General features: G+C 48.4%; 1 protein-coding gene and 2 long non-coding RNA genes across 4 annotated transcripts; 1 reads left to right on the top strand and 2 right to left on the bottom strand.

Moving 5' to 3' along the window:
- Positions 1 to 206: 206 nt before the first annotated feature.
- LOC115611436 lies at positions 207 to 11,898 on the bottom strand. Its single transcript, XR_003992581.1, has 2 exons — positions 11,841 to 11,898; positions 207 to 4,140 (listed from the first exon to the last, which is right to left on the bottom strand). It is a non-coding gene; the product is annotated as an uncharacterized LOC115611436 (long non-coding RNA).
- On the top strand, positions 8,868 to 22,131 carry LOC115611431 (cytochrome P450 4A25-like). 2 transcript variants are annotated; one of them, XM_030494347.1, is made up of 13 exons: positions 8,868 to 9,177; positions 10,025 to 10,166; positions 10,735 to 10,779; positions 11,340 to 11,467; positions 11,891 to 12,015; positions 12,110 to 12,261; positions 12,465 to 12,571; positions 13,358 to 13,548; positions 14,160 to 14,293; positions 14,431 to 14,495; positions 15,221 to 15,303; positions 15,975 to 16,152; positions 20,983 to 22,131. In XM_030494347.1, the coding sequence occupies exons 1-12, from the start codon at positions 8,992 to 8,994 to the stop codon at positions 16,141 to 16,143; spliced, it is 1,527 nt and encodes a 508-aa protein (XP_030350207.1). In that variant the 5' UTR covers positions 8,868 to 8,991; the 3' UTR covers positions 16,144 to 16,152; positions 20,983 to 22,131. The 2 variants fall into 2 exon arrangements, with proteins under 2 accessions (XP_030350207.1, XP_030350206.1); XM_030494346.1 differs by lacking the exon at positions 20,983 to 22,131 and having other exon boundaries at positions 15,975 to 16,873.
- Positions 14,237 to 15,031, bottom strand: LOC115611435. Its single transcript, XR_003992580.1, has 2 exons — positions 14,647 to 15,031; positions 14,237 to 14,504 (listed from the first exon to the last, which is right to left on the bottom strand). It is a non-coding gene; the product is annotated as an uncharacterized LOC115611435 (long non-coding RNA).
- Positions 22,132 to 22,716: the final 585 nt, after the last annotated feature.

Consider the following 22,716-nt stretch of genomic DNA (forward strand, 5'->3'; position numbering starts at 1 on the left):
GAGTCCAACGTGTAATATTCCAAATGCTTTTTCTCTTTTCAAACTTCTGTTCCTTTGAAAAACAGGAATTTTCAGAAGTCTCCTCTCCCAGGACAAAAAACATTTTCTTAAGAAAAAATCAGAAACTTGTTAAACCCTGTATTATAACCTGAATGATGACGCTACTCCCTTCCTTTTTAATGAAGTCCGCTAAAAGAACATATCTGAACTTATAATGAGAAAGATATATTTTGAAAATACATTTAAGCTTATGTGTACAGGCAGTCCTTGTCAAATGGCAACTCAGTCATTGGCAGCACGCAGTTTTAGTTGTTGCTAATCAAGAATGAATCAGGACTCTAGAAAGTAAAAGGAAAATGAGATTTCTTAGTAAGTGTGCTTTTCCATGTGCTTTTTCATCTCTATTCCCTGCCCTTCAGCAGTGTTGGCTTTCCACCTATACCGATCTGAATCCCAGTTCAACTTGTTTTTGCTTCTGAGTTAATCCGATTTATTTTGGCCTGAGCCAGCTCCTCTCATGGAAGCAGGAATGTCAGCACGAAACCGTTTTGCAGGGGATGCTCACTCCAGCTGCCTGTCCCCTCTTCAGACACAAGGTGCAGCTCTCGAGTTGCCATCACAGATACCCCTTCAGTGGAGAGAGATGGAGTATGCTTATTAAAATGTAAAATGTCATAAACCCAGGGGATGCCTCGAGCTCTTTGGAGGGTGCTATCAGGATACAAAATTATCTTGATAAATAGAGAAAATGCTGCAGTGAATGGGATGCGGGCCCATGAGCACAAGCACAAAGCACAAGAGGCAGGCACAGCCCTTGACAAAGTGAAGAGGGGAAATGACTGATAGGCAGCAATCTCTCCAAAACGTATTTAGTAGCTATAGAGGCTGACAAAGATAATACAAATCACTAATATCCTGCCATTGTAATTAAAGCAAGCATCATACTTGGATATATAAATACAAATACTTCTCGAAAATTTTTCACTTGCATCTCCTTTCACTAGATGAAATGAGATAGTGTCCTTCAACCCTGTCCGGATATCTAAGTATAAAGACAACTGCATTTACTCCATAATGTATCTTGCCTACGTATTCTAAAGTGTAAAATGAGAAAATTTCTAATCAAAATAGCTGAGTAACTATAACCAAATGTATCTCTATATTGGATTCAATTTTCTTTTCAAGATAGGATTGGGAAAAAATAAAATGCTATCTAAAAAGGAGTGGATGAACCTTGACATGCAAATGTGAAAGATTAAAGCCACAACATCTGATGAGCAAGAGCACATGGCTGACACCATGGTGCACTTGCTGAAAGGGAGTAGGTAAAAGGATATCAAACTAGGGGAACTAGCATAACAGTCCTTGGGGAAATAGACTAGATGAACTAGATGACCTTTAAAGGTCCCTTCCAACCCCAACTATTCTATGATTTTATGGTTCTATGAAATGGCAGCTGCTAAACTGCATTTAGGCAGATACAGATTGCATAGCATAAAGCAGTCCCCAAGGTTTCTTAAGACCTAACATAGGTTGTCTGGGGAATCTACATTTTCAAAGGTTTTAAGAGCCAGGTCACTGTTTTTGCTGCATAATCCAAAGGCCCAAAGAAGGCAACAAATATGGTATAATGCTACAGCAGGGTACCTCTGGTCTGTTTTTTAGGAGCAGACTGAATCAGGGGTAGAGGAAAGGCTGCCCTGCTGCTTTCTCAAATGCATTATCCCACATGTGAATGTTCCGGGCCCCAGGATGGAAAAACCAGGCTGCTTCTGCCTTCCTCCTCTTCAGTCATTGTCCCTCTCCATGACTTTTAGGATTTGTTGAAAATCTACCTCTTCATATCTGAAGAGGAAAAGGAAAGGTGCTCTTGCAGCATTCCCATCCTCCCCTCTGTGTTGTGTTTGTGGCTTCTTGGCACTGGGAGGGAGGGGAGCCCAGTTCCCCCTGCAGTTGCACACACAAACCCAACATCAGATCTGCACACAAAGCTCTCCTTGATGCTAACAGCCTCCAAGGCCAGGAGCTAGAGTCCCGCTCTTCTAAATAACATCACACATTGCAGCCCAGCTCCCCAGCTCCCCAGGCCATGTGGGACAGCACTGCATGCCAGGCCAGCCAGCCTGCATCCCACATCCTGCACCCCGCATCCCATATCCTACATCCATCCCACATCCCGCATCCCATATTCCACATCCTGCATCCCACATCCTGCATCATCTCACATCCCGCATCTTGCTTCCCGCATCCCATATCTCATATCCTGCGTCCTGCCTCCCGCATCCTGCATCCCACATCTTCCATAGCTGCTCTGCTTTGGAACTGGAGAGCTGGGCTGAGGCTGCAACAGGGCTTTTGGTGCAATGGTGTCCCAGTGCCAGAGTGGGCCAGATCGTTGCGGCATGCAATTTCTGACAGCACTTTCCCCCAGTTACCTTTCCCCTCCTGGATATTAGAGACATGGTAGTAATAAAAGAGCTGGTCACGTGGGATTTATAACTCAGAGCAATAAAGACAGTCAAGGACTAGATGCAGAGGGGTTACCTCATTCTTTAATCCCTCCCCACCTTCTGCAGGAAGGGTAATTGCAGAGATGATGAGCTGACCTTGGACTGCCTGACTCAGACCTTCCGAAAACTAATGTAATAAGAACTCATGAGAGGAGCTATGCGGGTTGCAACTGGATAAGTCTTTGTTTTGGTTAAAAAGATCCTGTATTTTCCTCATTGCTACAGCTTGGCCTTTCAATAACAGCACAGCAGGGATGCCATCTACTCATGCAGTTATTCCTTTCCCCACAGAGCCTGTCATAATAGCTGTCCAGCCGCATCCTTGTCATGCAAAGGGTATAACATCCATCACAGCCTGGTTGTGGTACTTTCTTTCATGCTGCTGAGCACAACAGGAGCAGCAGAACCAACGGTGAGAGGGAGTTTTGCAGGGCGCGGGACCCACGCTGCTCTCCAGGCAAACCCATGGTCAGATGGTACCAGCAATTTCCCTCTAAACCCCACTGGGATTTTACACTGGAAGCAGCCTGTAAATGAAGTAAGTATTGCAACATATTTGTAAGACAGCTGTATTAAATGCTTCCAGATATAAATTCATCCCTGAGACATGTGTAGTCAGATGAGATCCAGGCAGCTTGCATTACTCTGCAACACTGGCTGGGCTCTTGCCATGATTTCCTCATATATCATGTGTTTGGAAGCTTGAAAGGTTATTATTTTTTTTGGCATTACAACTACATTTCATCTGTCAGCACTGAGCGCTGCAGGAACACACAGGGACAGATGGGCCTGGGCTCTTCTTCCTATCCAAACAAACACAGGCACAACCAGAGAAAGCAGCTGCTGCAAGGTCATGCTCTGGGGCAAAGTACTGATTTGCCACCTAAATTTCACCTGCTCACTAAACCAGGTCTGCAATGAATGGCAACAGGATGAGTTAAAACAACGAGGAAGATCCTCTCCTTCTTCTGTTTAGGTGTCAAAAGTAAGTGGAGCAATTCTCGAGACCCTGAAAGTCATTTCCACAGCCTGATCTGTCCATGGTTGTGGAACAGGATGGGAATTCTTCGGTGTAACAGGTTGCTTTCATGTCTATGGCCTGAGCTGTCATGGCACACACTGCCATCATGTGGACATCCACGGCATGGAGCCAGCCGTGGAGATGTCCTTTGACACCCGAATGTATTTAGCCAGTCTTATATGTCCAGAAGGTGAAGCCAAGCCTCTGTTCACCCTGCCAACCTCTCTGGCTATCAGGAGACCCTTGTAGCTGCTTTTTGATGCTGGGATCTTCTTTCAGAAGCTCCCTACCTCAGTCAGGATGCCTGGGAGCAATGGTGCTGTGGGTTCTCCTGGTGCTAAGCAGACTGTTTCTGGCCTTGTCCCAATCCCTTACGATGACTAGATCAGTGCTGTCCCCTTTCACTTTTCTCCGCTTGCAGCTCTGTGGCCATTTCGTTTTTCCTTTTGGACTTCCAGGCTTTCTGCCCCTGCAAAAAACCCCTGAATTATCTTCCCCAGACTGTGCTAAGTGTCAGACTTCTGCCCTGGCAAACCTCATTGAGTTATCTTCCTCAGACTGTGCTAAGTGTCAGACAGAATGTCCATGGCCCCTCTTGCCATGAAACCTCTGAAATACATGAGAAAGGCATTTCTATCCCCTCCACCAGTGAAACAGAAAACGCAGAGGCTGAAGGCTGGATTAGGCACCCACTTTTGCTATCACCCAAGCTCAGATTCTTGCTCCATATCCCCATAAATGCAGGCTTAGCCATGCTGTCCCCTATGTTCCTTCCCTATCAGCTCACCACTTGGCAACTCATTTGGATTTCAGACAACCCATGCCCCTCTGGCTTCATGCTCAACAGTTGTTGCTGGTTATTGAATAACCATCAGGGAGACAGATGGGTACAAATCCACCCTGCTCAGTAACCCACAGTCAAGCCCATTGTCCAGGGACTTTGTCACTAATGAGAATTTCTGTGCTGTTATAGAAGTTTCACCTGAGACTGAGCCAGACTCACTGGCCTGGCATCTCCACCTCTGGCCCTTAGGGCATTTCTGAGTTATCTCATAGGTGATTGCTGAAAGGTGCTGCCCAGATCCAGATCAGAGAGTCTGGCAACTGGGTAGGTGCCACAGGACACCCCAAAACAGCCCAACCTCCAACTCTCCCTGTTTTCCTTATGTGGTCCTTGTAAGGCACCCAACTACATGACACTGCTGGATTTATGAGTATGCTGCAGGTCTTCATATAGGGACTCACTGCAGCAATCCCGCCTTCCAATGTCCTCAGTCTCATGGAGCTCCCCTTCCACTCCCTCCCACCCATAGTCACGGGCAAGGCAAGACAAGAATTTAGTTGTTTATGGACTATTTCACAGAGGAGGATCTGTGAAAGAGCCTTAAAGGCCATTCTTAGAGCTGATTCAGAGGAAAAAAGCCTAGTGGAGGGACAGCTTTGGGGTAGAGTCCATGATGCACTGGAGATGAGGAGTGGGGTCTCTTGTAGGATATAGCACTTCAACCTTTAAGATTAATCCTAAGCATCATGGCAGACTTGTCCAAACTCTCTGTGACCTCACCTGATAACAAGAGAAAGCACATGATAACATTGCTCTTCTAACACCCTTCACCTGCCCAGTCTAGCTCAGCCCCACATTTTGAAAGCGCCTTGCACAGCCATAGATCTGGCTCAGACAGCCCAAAAGTGGCTCCTTGTGCTACATGTTCATCCTTCTCTTCCTTCTCAGATAGACAAGAAGCATCAGCAGCCCCCCGACCAACTGCAACCCACAGGCATCCCAATCAATTGGCCAGCCAGCCAAGTGGCCAGCCAGCCAACCAGCCTTCACTGCCTCCTCTCCTGATGGAAAGCCCATTAATCATGGTGCTGCAGGACACATGGAGGATCATAAAAAGACCTGGAGGTACTAGTTGTATCTCCTACACCCGCTATAGCCATCAGGTGCTCGACCTCAGGAGTGTGAAGTTGTCACGGCAGATCGGATCCCTCTTGCTCTGGCTGCAGCCAAAGCCTTTCCTAAGAAATGCCTGACCCGACAGACTGCAGCCTTCTGCCTCCTGAAGAACAACCTTTAACTCCTTGAACTTTTGCACAGATCCAACTGGCTCGGCATAACGAGATACAATTAGCTTCATGGAGATGGCCAAGTGTGTGAAAAGCTAATGCTCTTCAGTGCCTGCCAGGTATGTTCTCCAAGGCAACACACGGCAAGCCGATGTGTTCTTTAAGTCTGTCAAGGGAAGTGTCTGTGATGACTTACCAGGCTCTAGCACAAAGGATGCAGCATGTCAGCAACTGATGGGAAGAAAGCAGGATGACAAATGCCAGACGGAGAATACAACTCCTCCCTCCTCTTCTTCCCAGTCTGAGGAAGCAGAGACACCATCTTAATATAAGATACATGGTTCCAGTTCAGGGGACAGATACATTGTGGAACTGAAAATGTGTTAGGACAGGGCTCAAGCAGCCAAAGCACTCAAGTCTGGGGAGACATAAGAGATTTTCAGCCATTGTCATCAGCTCTTTCCAATGGATCTTCCTGCCATGCTAACAAAAGCCCAGTGCCATGTGGACAGCTGTAGTGTTGACTGGGTCACCTCTTCCCATGTGGGGAACTTGTGCAATCACTATTTCTATGGAAATGCTGAAGAAATTTAGTCTTCGTGTTGGCAGACTAGCAAAAGGATATTTGCAGTCCAGGAATAAACTAAGAGGAGATCATAGAGTTGATGTTTTCAAGAATAAAGAGAGTTTCTAGAGCAGTCTTCTACCAACTGCATGCAGAAGCTATAGACAGAACCCCTCTTCAGCCCAAACTTTAGCAGGCATCTGGACACGCACGGCGGGAGCTGGCTGACATGTCCAGTACCTTTTGTGTCCTGGGTACCCACAGTGACAGCTGTCTCAATGTCAGCATCCTCATCCCATCTGACATGGAAATGTCCAAACTGCCAATTTCAAGATGCAATTGCAGAAGTGAATGAGGAACTCTGGAAACATCATCATTGCTGGAGCTGGAGGACATGGTTAGAAACTGCCACTTCCAACACATCATGCCCGAGCACTTGCAAAATATCTTATCGCCATTGAGAACTAGGTGATGGTGCATGTGAGAGAGACCACATAACACACTAGCTAATGTCAGCAGGGGTATCAATGTTCAGCCAGAAAAACCACAGCTGAACTCCGAAGAGCAGTGCCGTGCACAGCCGAACATCCCTCCAAAGGACATGAAGGTGGAGCTATCTGAACCCATAGGGTCTCAATGTGAACTATTCAGCTGAGAGGTGCAGTCCTTGTACAGCACTGAGCATCCTCTAGCTGTGTGGCAGGGAGGACAAATCCTTTCCTTTCCAAGGACCCACAGGTAACATTGCAGCCCCTGTGCTGGACAGAGGACCAGGCTGAGTCTTCCTGCTCTGTGCATAGTTTACCCTCCCATGAAGAGAATAAAAAGCCATGCTGAAATAGCTTGTGCATTTCAGCCAGGGAATCTGCACATATATGAAATAAAACTGTCCCAAATGCCCTCAGATATGGAGGTTTATACTGTGAGCTCCCAAGAGGGGTTGAGAGCTCGGAGAAGTTGCACATAGATATCAGGTGAAAAGGAAATTGTTTAGCAGCAGTTCTTCCTGAGCCCTGCACCACACCTCAGCATTTCTGCAGTCTATTGATTTTCATCTCAAAGCGTGCAGGATCAGCCCAGCTTTTGCAGGTGTGGCACCTTCCCACACTACACCCAAACTGGCAATGAGCAGTGTATCGATAATCCCTCTCATGACACTTTAAATCTCCCGGAGTCTGAAATATAAATGGTACCATTTGTACCTACAGCTTTGTCTTTGTTGATCATTAATTAACAAATAGGCCACAAGCCAGCTAAGGGAAAAGCCACTCACTTCACTAACTTTCAGACATGTTTGTGGAGTCAGGTAATTTCCAGAAAGTGGGTCTTGTAAGATCTTTTCGTATATTCTTTCTGTCAAAAAAGTTGAGATATTTTAACTGGGGCTGTGCAGTTTCACTTCAGTCAATGATCTCCATGTCTCTGTGGCTATAAGAAGGATAGATCTAGACAATGAACATCAGATTCATTGTGAACAGTAGGTTTTTCAGTAAAATGACTCTACTAGCAGAAAACATGGGTTTCAATTGGCCACGGCATAATTTAGAATAAAAACTAAAGGAAAGTGCCCAAACATCAGAAGACCTTTGTCTCAGCGGCATACTAAGTTGAAGAGAAACACCTCCAAATTCAGCAGCCTCTGTGTAGCAGTCCGTCAGACTACCAGGTTCAGCAGCTGATAAACCCATTTGTTCATCATAATATCCCAATACCCAAATGGGAAATGATTTCAGCACACCTTGGGATCCTCCACTTCACAATATGCCTTCAAGTCTCTCACACATGGCAGGCTTCCAGACTAAGTCCTTCACCAACCCTGCAATTCCCTTCAAACCGTTCCAGGCTTCTGTGCCTGTGGGACGTGAGCCCCGCTAACAGCAGGATCTAGTCAGGGATTGCTAGAATGGGTACTACCCGGGACACGACCAAGCACTGCATTGGAGAGGTAAATGTGATGATTTGGAGAATGGTGAGATGCCGTGTAGACAGGGGAAGGAGAACTCACTAGGACTGTAGAAGGAACACGACCCTACCGTCACACCTCCTGATCAGCTTAGACATGTCCTTGATCTTGCTGCAGCTTATTTTACTGCTCTGTTGCATTCCCTCTCCTTGCATGACATATTTACCATGGTAATTCCTCTGGGCAGCAGTTTTGTTTCCTGGCTTGTCTACGGTAGGACCTCTCGGAGTTCAGGACCATGGTCCCTTGTGTTATGACCATTCTCTTGATTCTAGTACAGCAGTGTTGTGTGATGTTGCAGACACTCAGAGCACTGCTTTTACAGCTGAAAGCACTGGATCCATCCAGCCCATGTGTTGGGCAGAAGTAGCCTGTTTGTTCCCACTTCACATGGGCAGATGAACAGCTTCCAGACTTGAATTGGCTGAAGACAGCATGGAGCTCAGCTAAAGCCCAAGCCTGGCTACCTCTTGTCTTGTTCCTCCTATGGCTTTGTCCACATGGGCATGAATAACTGTGAGTGCTTTTGCTCTCTCCTGGGGTGTATGGGCCTTCAAAGAAAGTCAGGAATACGTAAGCAGGTTGTTTGTTAACAAGCTGCCTCCATCCACAGGTTGCTGGAAGCAGGTCAAAGGGTGAGTTGGGAGCAGCAGGCAATTGGCCAAGCTGACACAGTGTTTACCATAATGTTCCCGACACTATAAATTGCTGACAGCACTGCTTCACCACGCTCAGCTCCAGCAGAGCAGGACAGAGAAGATTTGTACCTGCACCGAGCTCCCCATCAGGCACAGGAGCAAGAGGAGCAGAAGAGAAGCAAGCGGGAGAAAGCAGTGTCAGGCATCCCAGACACAGGGCCAGCATGGCATCTCTGCTGGACAACTTAGCCAGACCTTCTGCTGTTGTTCTGCAGCTGTCTGTGGTGCTTGGTGTAGTCTTTGTGCTGCTGAAGGCGGCTCAGTTCTACCAGAAGAGGAAGAAACTCAACAAAGCTCTGGAGGCATTCCCTGGTCCCCCGAAACACTGGCTCTATGGCCACAATCACCTGGTAAGGAGGGAGCTGGGCTCAGTCAGGGTGGGTTTGTCCCAAAATCTGGGCAAATACCAGTCAGGATAAGAGAAAGCACTGGGTGGGGTGTGTATGTACCCTGATGATCTCCCTTCCTGCAAGAGAGAACCTCAGGACAGAGACTGCCAAGGCTTCTGCAGGACAGGCAGAAAAGGGTGCCTGGATATCAGATAGGCACCATTTGATAAACAACAGAGCCACATTGTTTTCAGTCATGTGCTGAAACATGGAGTTAGGCAATTTCTGGGACTTTCATGAAGTTTTTTCAATATAAGCAACCATAAAATGTCTTTCTTCTGGATTAAACCTTCCACCAGTAAGAGTCTTTCCCTCTACACTCACTGAATAAGAGGCATTTTATTGCAGCCATTTTCACCCTTCTATAGTGAAGGTACTTCTGTTTTCACTTTACATGCCCACCTTGCACTGCTGAACTTAGAGAACAGGGATGCAACAGCATTGGTCCTCCTGGCATTGCCTATGCCAGCATAGCTCTCGAACGCAACACCAAGCCCAGGCCATCCTAACACAGCTCAACTACAGCCAGGCCCCAGCTAGGGACTCTCCATGGAGCTGCCAGGTCCTGCAGGGACATGGCATCTCAATCAGCTTTGCCACCTATGCACAATCCCTTTGCAATGCCCAGTATCTCCTCTACCTGCAGCATGGAAAGCTTCCCTGTTCAAGTCCACCTACTCTCTCTCCATTTCCCAGGAGAGGATGTCTTGTATGTGCTTCCCATGAGAGGGCAAGTTTAGCCTCTGCTCTCCCTGGCACATCCCTCTTTCTCTGCCTGAATTCAGTCCCTGCTTAATTGTCATTGCAGATAACTACCGAAAACATGTTAAACCAGTCATTGTTATGGGCAAATGAATATCCCTATGCCTTTCTAAGATGGTTTGGACCAGTCCTGCCTTCTCTAGTAATCCACCATCCTGAATATGCCAAAGTCCTACTTGGCCAAACGGGTAAGTCTCTACATCTGGTTTTGGGAAGCCATGTCCTTGACACTTCAATACTGAGAAAATAATGGAAAAGTTGCCTGGAATCATCCCCTCTGTTGGGTTCCTTCATGAATATTGCAATTTCTCTTTTGCTCCCCCTCTCAAGCTCCCAGCCTGCCCCAGGTTTCATGGAGCAGTTTGTATTCTTGTGCAAAACAGTGACCAGATGCCTGTTCCTCCCACTTCACTGTCTCCATTATCACTGGTCTTACTGTCTTCTTTGGCATTTACCAGCACAATAAACCCCATCCCACTGTTCTCGACTTTGACATTTGCCATGGCCATTTCTTTTTCCACACACATTTGTTCTCATTATACCTTTCTCTGGTTTTCTCAAGTCCACTGAGGTCATATTTGTAGAAGACCTCTTTTAAACTCTGCCTCTAGTGGTACTTTACACAGTAAAATAAGACTAATTCTACATTGTGACTTAGAGGACAAACTCTAATGTCAGTTTATCCTGAATTTTCTTTTTTGATATGCTGAATTCATTGGTCATTCATAATGTTCTGGTATCTGTTTTGTTTTACAGAACACAAGCCCAGTGTACCCTACAAATTCTTTGCTCCCTGGACTGGTAAGTCATCCTCTTCCATTATCCCTTTCAGCCACGTTGCACATTTCAAAAGCTTCTCTCTTGTGTTCCTTTATTTTGCCTTCTTCTATTCTAAAACCAGAGCTTGCAAAAAAGAGAGTTTGTTTGAGTGTGAACATTACTACTGGTGGTGCCCACCTAGTTGTGGAGCACATCAGGTGGCTTTGCCTTAAATCACACACCCTGGCCTTCACAAAGCAACCTTCAGTTTGCTCAGGAACTGAATGCTACCACAGATAACTGTGGTGGAGGCAGAAAATCCACCTGAGAGAGCAAGTCCTGTGCCTCTGTCAGCACGGATTGGGTTACAGGGTAGATTGGGTGTGCACAGCTGGCTGCAGTGGGCATGCCTCTTCTCCATCCAAAGAGCACTGCTGTGAATGGCCTCAGAGAGACTGCATCAGAAAGGCTCCATCACCAACTCTTCCTTCTCCCAGATCCTGCACATTAGTCTGTGCTCAGCCAAAAGCAGTAGGAAGGCTGCCAGAGCCGTGATCAGAGTCTGGAGAAGCTGACTGCACCTTTGCTGTTTGATTCCCCAGGGGAGGGGCTGTTGATCTTGGAGGGAGCCAAATGGTACCAGCATCGGAAGCTAATCACCCCAGCTTTTCACTATGATGTGCTGAAATCTTATGTGACATTGATGTCAGACTCGGTCAAAGTGATGCTGGTAAGAATCATCATTCCTGACACTTTAACCTTTCAGTGAAAATAGTCAGGTCTCGGAATGACCAAGGGAGAGAGACTGGACTTAGATGGCTCCTAGAGTTCCACTGAACTTTTTGGATAGTTTTGAAGTTCTGAAATTGCTCTCCTCACCTCCCTCTGGCCATTCCACTTGTTCTTTCTTTCATCTGCTTTCCAATAAAACCAGCCACTGCTAGAACATCCTTTCCTAGCCCAGTAATGGTAAACTTTGAACAAGAAATGCACAGAAGAGTTTGTCTAGATTTCACAGACTATACAGTGAACTAGGGTCTCAGCTGGCAGATAAGAAAGTAATTAGCAGTGTGGATCTGGGAAGAGGAAATGGAAAATATGACCTGATTGTAGATGGTTGTCTGTCCCTCCTTACCCCTGCCTCCACTGCTAGGATAAATGGGAAAAGAAGATCGCAGAGAGGAAGTCAGTGGAGCTCTTTCAAGATGTCAGCTTGATGACACTAGACAGCATCATGAAGTGTGCCTTCAGTTATAATGCCAACTGCCAGACTGAGAGGTCAGTGCCTCAACTTTCAAATCCTGTGAAAGCAAGTGCTCCTGTTTCCCCACTCCTGTTGCTAACACCAGCTTTAACCTTGGTCTCCCTACAGCAACTCAGACAGTTATATCAGAGCTGTTTATGACCTGAGCTACCTCCTGAGCAATAGAATGCAGAATTTTTCTTACAAGGATGTCTTCTATAACTTGACTTCCCAAGGCCGGAAGTTTCAGGATGCCTGCAAGCTAGCCCATGCCCACACAGGTATCTCTCCCCCTTTCTCCCCAGACCTGTTTCCTAGCTGAACCTTGCCCGCACTTCCATCTGGAGCTGCTCAGGGGGGGATTGCAGCATGCACTGGCCAGAGGGTTACACTTTAAACTGGGTCCAAACTGCTAACCAAGCGGACAAGTACATGAGGTCTCTGGAGGGGCAGGATACATCTAACTGATCACTCCTCTGTGCAGATAAGGTAATAAAAGAAAGAAAGATGTTGCTCTCCAATGAGAAGGGACATGACAAGATTCAGAAGAAGAAACATCTGGATTTTCTGGACATTCTTCTTTGTACCAAGGTGAATGTTTGAAATAATTGTATCAAATGCCAAAGAGCATACCTGCGTGGCACCAAGGATGTATCAGTAGGGAGGTGGCCAATCCTGGCTGGAGTTGTTGGCAAGAGCTTCTCCACTCAGGAAGGAAATACAAATATGTAAGATGCAGAACTTAAAGAGCTTGAGCAGACTTTCATCTTCCTTGTTCATTTTAATTGAGCACATTAGTAGTTCCAAGTAAGTGAGCTGTCAGAAAGCATAGAAGAATGAGATCTTTGGAAACAGGGGTCCAGTGGTGCAGTACAGCATGGCTGTACTTCTCTCAAGGGATTTCATTTCTTACCTTCTGTAGTTTTACCTTCACAGATATCTCCAGATACTCTGGACAGAAGCTGCCATTTGGTGTTCAGGAAGGAGATACGCTCTGTGCTCACTCTATCCTTCTGGAGCCACTGCTTTCTTTTGTGTCTCAATCTGAAACAAAAGTAATCCAAACACACCTATTGGAAAACTTAACAGGGACCCTCGGTAGGGGATCAAATAGAATGTCCTTCTGAAGGGCTGGGAACTGGTATCCCACCGAAGCCCCAACTCTGTAGCTCTGTTGACTGCAGAGTCTGCAATCAGCAGGCCTGACTTCTCACATATATTGGATATATTTTCTACTAGCTTACTTTCTGATGTACAGGAGATACAAAAGACACCAAACTGGGCCGCTCTTCATCATCATTCAGGGTTATTTTTATAACCAAAGAGGCAAGTCCAATTAATGTGCGTTTAAGAATGATATACTCTCCTCTTTGTTAGGATGAAAATGGAGTTGGGCTATCTGACGAAGACCTGCGGGCCGAGGTTGACACGTTCATGTTTGCGGGTCATGATACCACAGCCAGTGGAATCTCCTGGCTCTTGTACTGCTTGTCATTACACCCAGAGTACCAGCAACAGTGCAGGGAGGAGGTCAGAGGAATCTTGGGAAACCGAGATTCTATTGAGTGGTGAGTTAGGACTTCTTATTCCTTTACTTTGAATTCTTTTCACTTATCCTTTAAGGCCTTTGTCAAGGTCCCCCCACAACATCCTTCTCTCTATATTGGAAAGAAATGGATTTGATGAGTGGACTGCTTGGTGGATGAGGAATCAGTTGGATGGTGGCATCGAGAGGGTAGTAGTCAATGGCTCAGTGTCCGGGTGGATATCAGTGATGAGTGGTGTCCCTCAGGGGTCTGTACTGGGACCAGTACTGTTTAATATCTTCATCAATGACATAGTGTGATTAAGTGCACCTTCAGCAAGTTTGCAGACAACACCAAGCTGAGTGGTGCAGTTGACACATTTGACTAAATGACCTTTAAAGGTCCCTTCCAAACCAAACTATTCTATGATTCTATGATCCTAAGAATGAAACTTCATCTACCTTATCCTGCATCTGCACTGGGGCATTTTGCTTTTCACGTAGCAATGGGAGGACTAGGAGAAGGAGAAACCCCAACAAGAGATGGGAGACATGGCAGTCACAACTGCTGCCAGCGTGCAGCACAGGCTGTGGCTGCTGGTGTCCCCATTGCTGCCACTCAAACACAGCCTGACCACACCACTTTGCTTTCAGGGAGGACCTCGGGAAGATGAATTACACCACAATGTGCATCAAAGAGAGCTTGCGCCTGTTCCCACCGGTTCCTGTGGTGTCCCGACGCCTGCATAAACCCATCACGTTTCCTGATGGACGCAGCTTGCCAGCAGGTCTGTTGGGCTCATTCATCCTTCGTGCTGCTGCCAGTGACAAGTGGGGCATCATCACTAGAGCCCAAGGAGGGAGAGCATCCCACAAACACCTCACTCTAAGGTGCCACAAGCTTTTTCTCACTTTTCTTTTCTAGGCTGCCAGGTTGGACTGAACATATTCGCCATTCACAGGAACCGGGATGTATGGGAGGACTCCGAGGTATTTCACCTTTATAACAAGAATATCCCAGCCCAAATAATCTGCTCCGCTTGAACAAGGCAGCCTATGCCTCCCTGCCATGTTTGGGGTTTTTTTTTCCCCCCTATTATTCCAACAGTCCCTATTTAAATGCTAAGTTCAATGAAGTTACCAAACACCCCAAAGGCTTTGAACAAGCCAAAGTGCTGGGAAAGATAGTTGAATAGTCTACTTTCATGCATGGTGACACAGAGATACTCAGGCTGCTTTCACCTGCCCTGGAGAAAAATAGGTCCCCTAGACTTTGGTGTATGAGAATTCCCAAGCCCTCCAGGCGGTGTGTTATTCGAAGCTAGTATCTTAGAGTCTTCAGGGAAAGAAATAGTTTGGAAACTCGAAGGCAGGTGTACAGCTGCGTCTCTCTAGTGGCTGTCTGGAAAGCCAGGATCACGCATCTCTGGACCAAAGGGAGTCTGACTTGATGATTGCTGCCATGGAGGAGAAAACACATGCAGGCATCTTGGGCACTTTAGTGGGTGATAGAGATATCTCCAAGAGGAAAATCTGCACAGCCAGTAGTGCTCTCCTCTCATCCACCCAGCGGCTTCATAGGGAGATGACTGTCAGCTGCAGCTCCCCAGGGACAGCAGAAGCCACATCCAGGCCTACTTTGGGGACTGGGGGAGAGCCTGGTGCTATTCATACCAAACCAAACCCTGACCAAACTGCCTTTGTTGCTCCCACAGGTTTATGATCCCCTGAGGTTTTCTCCAGAGAACTCAGCGCAGAGGCACACCCACGCTTTCCTGCCTTTCTCTGCTGGATCCAGGTAGGAGACCCTTCCTCTCTTTCCTTCTCTGTAGGGTGCCTTGCATGGGAGATCTAGATCAGAGCTGAGCTCCTGAAGCTAGTCCTCCCTCTGTGCTCTTGAGCCAAGTTGGCTTGGCCAACTCAAGCAGGCTTTCCATAACTTGGTCTCTACCACGCTCCATCAGCTCCAAAGTATTTCCTGCACCCCAAGCTCTGTGGTCACCGTAGGATTTCACAGACTTTTCCTGTGGATGTGGGAAGATGTTTATATTTTCTGTTGCCTGCATGGGGAACACAGTCTCCCTTGCTTAGAGGTGGATACTGACTGCACCTCAAAGCCAAGCTGGGTCCAAGTCTGTGGTTTCCATGCTGTATCAACAGATACATGCAGGTCTCAGTAACTTGCAAGAGGAGATACTCCACACAGAGCCAAAAATAACCTTCCTGAAGAGTCTGGGTTTTTAGCTGGACCCATACAGCCCTTTCCAGTGAAGTAATCCCCAGCTTTCTCAATTTCGTTTATTTTTCCAATGCTCATTGAAACAACAATACCCCACCACAGTACATTTTGGTGTGGCATCAGGGGATTCCTAGATAAGCTGTGGCAGCATCTATGCAGCAGAAGTCCCCTAGCTCAGGGACAGTTGGGGATGAAGGCAGCAAGTGGAGCATTTGTTATCCTCTCCCCAGGAACTGCATCGGGCAGCAGTTTGCCATGAACGAGTTAAAGGTGGCGCTGGCCCTGACCCTGCTTCGCTTTGAGCTCTACCCTGACCCAACCAAGCCTCCCACACTGATACCGCAGATCATCCTCAGGTCCAGCAGCGGGGTCCACGTGCGTCTGAAGAAGATCCACTGATCCCATGAGGTACCACAGTGCAGGTCAAGACCTATCTCAAGGACCACCCTCCACCACCCAGAGGGGGACACCAAGCAGATTCACCCTGACCACCTCAGACCTCTCCCACATTAACCCTCCCACTGCTGTCCAGGGGGACACACTGAGCCCCCTCACACACACACTGAACCCAGCAGGTCCAGGTCCCCTCCTTGCACCAGGAACAGCACTGCCAAGGAGGTTTCATAGCACGGCTATGGCTCAGTCTTCACCTCCATGGGCATCCTCCATCTCCCCACACACTGCCTGATGAGACCTCTGTCACCCACGTGTCTGTTTGCACTGTTGCCAGTTCCCTGCTTGGGCACAGCAATGAACACCACCAGCAATGTTTGCATGGATGTCTAAAGCCTGGACACTGCCTAAACACAATATCCCTCCCCTGCCTCCAGCCTGGGAGTGCTGGGGAAGGATAACTCCTCCCTGCAGCCACTCTGCATCCCCATACACCACCATCCACATTATTCCCCCTAAACCGCTCTGGCTGGCGCTGCACCCACAGTTATGGAGATAAAAGCCAACGGGTTTTTCCGCCCTGGCGCTGAACTTCCTTGAGCTGAGGGTGCTCAGGAACCAGTGCAAGGACATGTCACCAGCTAGCTTGCAGAAACAACCCTCCACCCCAAAACCAAAGCATGATCAGCCTTGTCCTCCTCTCTGAAACATGAATACAGCCTTGTGAAGATGCTCCCCTAGCGTGGCTTTGGCTTCCTTTGCACTGTGGGGACAAGGGGTACAGGATGAGTCCCAGCAGCCCAGAGGCAAGGCTGTGCCCGAGGGTGCAGCTCTGCAAGTGTTTTCTCAAGCCACAAAGGCTGTTTCAGTAGTTTTGCCCCCCACTGAGCCTGAGGAGCCTGTTTCCACCCCTCCCATGCCATGGGTCACAAAGCCTTTACCTCTGCTTCTGGGAGTTTCTGTGGTAAGGAAGCAACTGAAATGATCTGGGGGTCAAACAAAGCAGAACAGAAGGCACCATCCTCCAAATGCTGGCAGCAAGAACAAAATCAGCCTGCAAAAAAACCTGAAAGTCCCAATAGGGAGCATGAGTCTCAAGCCCTTTCTGGCAGAGGCTGAGAACTGACTGTTCAGTACATGAGTGAGCTGCCCAAGGGGTGTAGGTGGGTGCTGGCCCTAAGGCCAGGCTTGTTTTAGGCGTGCAGGGACTCACTTCAGGCCCTCACCCCAGCACTGGCCATAGGTGGGCTCCGAGGCCAAGTGGATCTTGGATGGGTGAGCTGCAGGTCCAAGATGGGAAATGGATCACTAGGTGGCAGTGGGAGACCCAGAAAAACAGAGTCCTCCCTGGTCCCTGGCAAAATCCCCTGGGCTTGGCAGGGAGCATGGCGAGGCCCAGAAGGGAAGCCAATGGGTCCCATCCATGGGGACATCCCTATCCCTGTCCCCATCCCCATCCTCAGCTGTGTGGCACAGCAGAGAAGGCTGCTCTGTCACAGTCCCCAGCATGATGGTGGTATACCCACAGCACGGGGAAAGCTTGTCATTGCAAGTGACAGCAAGCATCAGGGGAAATTGAGGCATGGAGGACTGCACACATGCCATGACACAGAGACAAGGCTGTTTGTTCAGCTTTCACCCACGACAATAGCACCACCGGTGTCACTAACATAGCCAAACCATGTCCATGTGTCTGGGCGGCTCAGCATTGCTGATGGCCAGATCAGGAGAGCCAAATCTGAGCATGTCCCCATCTGAATAAATCCCTGCAGCCCCGTGCCTCCCATTTCCGCTACCTGGTGCATCCTCAGTTTGAGAAACAAAACCCCTCTAGGGCTGGATCCAGCTACCTAGTGGGACAGGGATGCTGTGAATAACCAGCAAGGTGCAGGTTGCATTTATTTTGCAAGGCAGATGGAGACCGAGTTCCTCTTCTCATGCTCAGGAAAGGACTGGATGTGTAGGTGCCAATGCCATCACCCTTTTACTGCTGGTGGACTTAGGCTCGTCTCAAAGGTTCTCTGCCTCCCTGGTTCCAGCACAGCAACAGGAAGGCAGCATTTTGATACAGCTTTTCATTACTGGCCCTGTACGCCAGGCGTTTCAGCCACCCATCCAGAAACAAGCAAGCCACCTTGCAGATCTGCTCATCCACTCTCTGGCTTGTGGTCCAAGCAATGAGCCTGGGGAGCACTTGGCTGCAAAGACCCAGACCAGTTTTCTTGGTGGTGGGTTTCAAAGGAAGCTAGGTGGCACTTGAAGACATCCCTACAGCATCTTCTGTTTTGGGCATGGGGGGATGAGGCCAGAGCAGGAAAAGTTAAATCCGACAAGGACCCACAGCTGCTTCCCATCCCTGTATCTGCACAGTGCCCTGCTTGGCCTCCAAGGCCCATGCTTTAGGGTCATCAGCCTATTCACTGCCATGACTGAGGCTGCTCATTTGGTTTCCAAGTGTTCTGACTGTTAAGAATGGCCAAACCCCAACTACTCCCAGCAGAAACCTTCCCCAGTGAAACTGCTCTGGGAAATCTGCTTGGGAAAGAGAGAAGAAACTACTGCCATTTTTAATGGAAAAATGGATCATTATTCCCATCGTTTCTGACAATAATTGAGGCAACCTGAGCCAAACACTTTAAAGTCCCTCCCCATTAAGAATAATGCTTAACCCAGGTTTGCAGTTTGAAGGACCAAAGCTTTGGGGGAAGATCTTGCAGCACCAAGGCATTATGCACCCGTAATGCAGCAGCAGCCAGGCGAAAATTCTTCTGCTTTTCAGCTTATCCAGGTCAAACCAGGCAACCCAAATATCCCCCCTGCCTTCAGACGTTGGCAGTTTCTGGACAGCAGCATGTACAAGATAACCCCCTCTGCCAAGCCACCACTAAACGGCTGCGAGAGCAGCAAAAAGCAGCGCGAGGAGCCGGGCAGCACCCGGTGACACAGATCTAATCGCCCCAGCATTTGCCCCAAATGTCTCTCTGCCAGGCAGTGACATTTCTGCGCTGTCTCAGCTCTCTCCCTCCATCACCATGGTTACAACAGCCGCCAATCCACAAGCGAGTCCTTCCAGGGTACCACCAAACCCTTTGGGAGATGCTGTGAGAGCCAGCCCCTTTGGCAGGGAGACACTTCAGGGACCCCGGGAGAGCCTATAGCACCAAAAATTCCCCTTTTTTCTTCTTTCCCTCCTCCTTTTTTATTTTCTCTTTTTCTTCTTTTTTTGAAGCACAAACAATGGAGCTAAAAGGTTGGGTATCAGGCTGATAATCATGAATGACGTGTCGTTATTACACACCACACATTCATTATCTCCCACTCCAGCCATGTCACAGGCGGCTGGAGGAGGGCAGATAACGGGGTGCCTTCATGCAGATGGCTTATTATCAGGATGTTCCAGGAGGGGCTTTAAGACAGTTAGTGATGCTGTTTGCCAGTTAAAGATTAGAGACCCCAGAGAATAATTAACAATCCCAAACCCCAGTTTTTCTGCTGGATTCTTCTGCTTTCTCCCCCCTCCCCATCCTCTTCAATCTATTCACTCTAGCAGGTGTAATAAAGTGATAAGGACAGGCTCCGGGGATGTTTGTTTGGCTACTACGGGTGTATAAACCAACAATGGATGGTATTTTACTACTGGCTTTCACTGCCTTGAATCAAGACCAAAAACTTTGCAGCCCCCTTGCCCACACACAGCCACCCCTACATGCCACATTCCCAGTTCCCACCTGGGTGACCCGGCTTCTTCTCCAGCCCAAAGGATCACAACAGTGGAACAGACTCCATTTTTGCTTCTGGGGGTCCAAATTGCATCTCTTGGGTATCAAGGTGCCCAATGCCAGGACACAAACCCCAGGATACACTGCCCAGAGCCAGAGCTGGAGCTAGTGGTCCTTCCAGCAGCCATTTACCTCCATACAGCAAGTCTTTAATTAAGCCACCTTGGAATAATTTATGTGGTAGGTATCCACCTGCCCAAGCTGCTCCAGGGCTATGGTCACAGCTGAAACATCTTAAACATCCATCCCTAAGGTGCCTCAGGAGAGATCAGGGAAGTATCAGAGTGAAGGTGGTTTTCAACAAGATGCCCTGTTATCAGAGGATCCAAGAGACGAGTTGCACCCTCCTAGGCCACAAAGGAAAGCTGTGATATATCTTATAATGAGGCAGCAGTGCAAAAAGACCATTCTGGATGTCTTCTGCCCAAAAAGACTATGCTGTCCACAGCAGGTCCCAACCCTGAATGTCTTCCTGAAGCCCAAGCTCCAGAGATACTGGCATTACAGTGAGGGGTAGGATTGGGTACCCATGGGTGTCCTCCCCCTTCCTCAGTAGTCATGGGGTGACTTGTAGAGGGCACGGTCACCTCTTCTGCTGCGTGCAGAGAGGCACTGGGGTTTTGTCCCTCAGGCAATTTGGCTCAGGGGCCTTTGGAGAGGTTACCAAGGCTGCTGGAGGTGCCCATCACCTGGAAGCTATCAGGATGCTCTGGAGGGCATCCCTCAGCTCACAGGGTCAATGTGGCAGGCGCAAATGCTGGGATGCCAGAAGTTGCCTTCCCGATCACGATCACCCTGCCAGGGAGGGATGAGAAAGCATTGTGCTTTAAAGAGCATCCCCAACCCTATCAGCAAGAGATGAGATATCCTAATTATGGCAGAACAGGCGAGGATCCAGGCCGTATCAGCCAGCACAGAAAGGTAAACAAGAAATATAACAATGGACCCTTAACACTCATTAGCTGTGTCAGATAATACCTCACTTTTCTCCCTTTGGGCTTAAAATCTAATTAAGATTTTCCAACAATAAATTTCATTTATGCTCGCTCCCTTTTGTTCTTTTTAGGATCACACCAAGAAGCATCTACGAGCCTGCTGCATGGCCCGCGGGAAGGCAGCCCGCTTCACACAGACAACCTCAGGTCATGCTTGACAGACAAGGGAAACTGAGGCAGGACTGTACGGAGGGGAGATCCCACCATGGAGTAACACACTGGCTCTTGCAAAAGATGTTTTCTCCAGGGAAGTGAACTCTGAAGGGGCACTGGCTGGGAGAAAACCAAGCATTGAGGCTCCTGGGCTAGCCGAAAACATGTAGCAGTAAAACCCCATCCTTCTTCTTGCTTGGACCTATCACTATGGAAGGGATCCACTGCGAAAGAGACGCTGATATCCACAAAGTCCCCAGCACATCTTCAAACCCACATCCAGGGGAACAACTCAGGCATTCATCACATATTCAGGGTGTGCACAAGGCAGGGAATAAACTCCCACTGTTACTCATTATAAGGATACCGTTTCTAACTCCTTTTGCAACCAAGAGGTAAAAATTAACGGGTTCCCCTCCTCTCGCCACACCCCCAGCCCAAGTGCTGATGCAGCAGGAGCACACAATGACTAATCCTCCTTAAATCCTGCTGAGCCAAGCTGAACTCTGAGGAGCTTGTTTTTTCCAGACCCTCATGACGTTTGGCACCTGCGAGAAGAAAGTCAGGAGAGCAGCATCCATTAGGGGCATGAGTGGGGAGGTCCAGGACCCAGCCTGGGGCTGGCTCAGCCTCCCCAAGGGAAGGTAGTAGAAGGGAACAGCTCTGATGTGATGCTGGGGACAGCAGCCACCATGCCTTGACCCCTCCAACCCTTCTGCCTGTTTTCTTCTACCCCCATGCAATTTCTCAACTGGAGTTGTGATTTCTCAATGCTGAGTCTTGAGGGTGCTTTCGAAACAGTTGCTTACGTGAGATTCTTTGGGGAGATGCCTTTCAGTGGGCCTGTTACTGGAAGGCTCCTGGTTTACTCCTATGCCTGAATTTTTGTGTCACCACCAATTAGAGACACCAACAGCTTCCCCTGTGGGAAATAAGAAGTGGCCCTTGGTGAGTGGTGGCTCCAGCTCCCTACTCCATCGCAGAGGGATCCCAGCAGTGGGAAGTGGCCTGAGCTCCCCACCAGGACTGTCAAATCGTCACTTCAGGGAATACCCATCAGGTTTCAGTGCTGTAGGAAAACAGGGTGTTTTGCAAGTCCCTGCTTGGGGAGAAGCATGCTGCCTGCACCATGCTGGGCAGCACCTCCTCCAGAAGAGCCTTGGGGCTTTTAAGGTCACTGACAAGCACAAAAGAGCAGAGAATAGCTCTTGCAGCAGGAAAGCCCCTTCAGGATTGAAAAACACAGAGCAGGAGCTGTGCTAGTGAGAGGCAAAGAAGTACTTTCAGCCCCAACATCCCCCTGCCTGTTTCTGGCACTGCTGCCTGCAAATGGGTCTCCAAAGCATCCCCTGAGCAGAGGCCAAGGCTCCTCCCAGATCCCAACCCATCAGAGCTGCTGTTTCACAGCAGGTCTAACATTTCCCCATGCCTCAATACTCAAAAGAAAGTGAAAGCAAGAGGTAGCTCTTTGTGTTTGCACAGCCCCAAGCACACCAGAACCCCAAACCCAGGGGCTGCCAAAAATGCTCCTCCTATAAACCACCCATCCCATCTCATCCCATCATACCCCTCTACCTGTAGCCCCTGGGCTGCCCTTGATTGTAGAGCCCCTTAACCCTTTCCTTGCTGGTCAAGGGGAGCATCCTGAACAC

This window comes from Strigops habroptila, chromosome 8 (genome assembly GCF_004027225.2).
Source record: "Strigops habroptila isolate Jane chromosome 8, bStrHab1.2.pri, whole genome shotgun sequence".
Lineage (NCBI taxonomy): Eukaryota > Metazoa > Chordata > Aves > Psittaciformes > Psittacidae > Strigops > Strigops habroptila.

Coding starts and splice junctions, on each gene's coding strand:
- LOC115611431 (XM_030494347.1), top strand. CDS start 8,992: ATGGCATCTCTGCTGGACAACTTAGCCAGACCTTCTGCTGTTGTTCTG. Junction 10,167..10,734: donor AGTCCTACTTGGCCAAACGG/GTAAGTCTCTAC, acceptor TTTGTTTTACAG/AACACAAGCCCAGTGTACCC. Junction 14,294..14,430: donor TGGACGCAGCTTGCCAGCAG/GTCTGTTGGGCT, acceptor TTTCTTTTCTAG/GCTGCCAGGTTGGACTGAAC.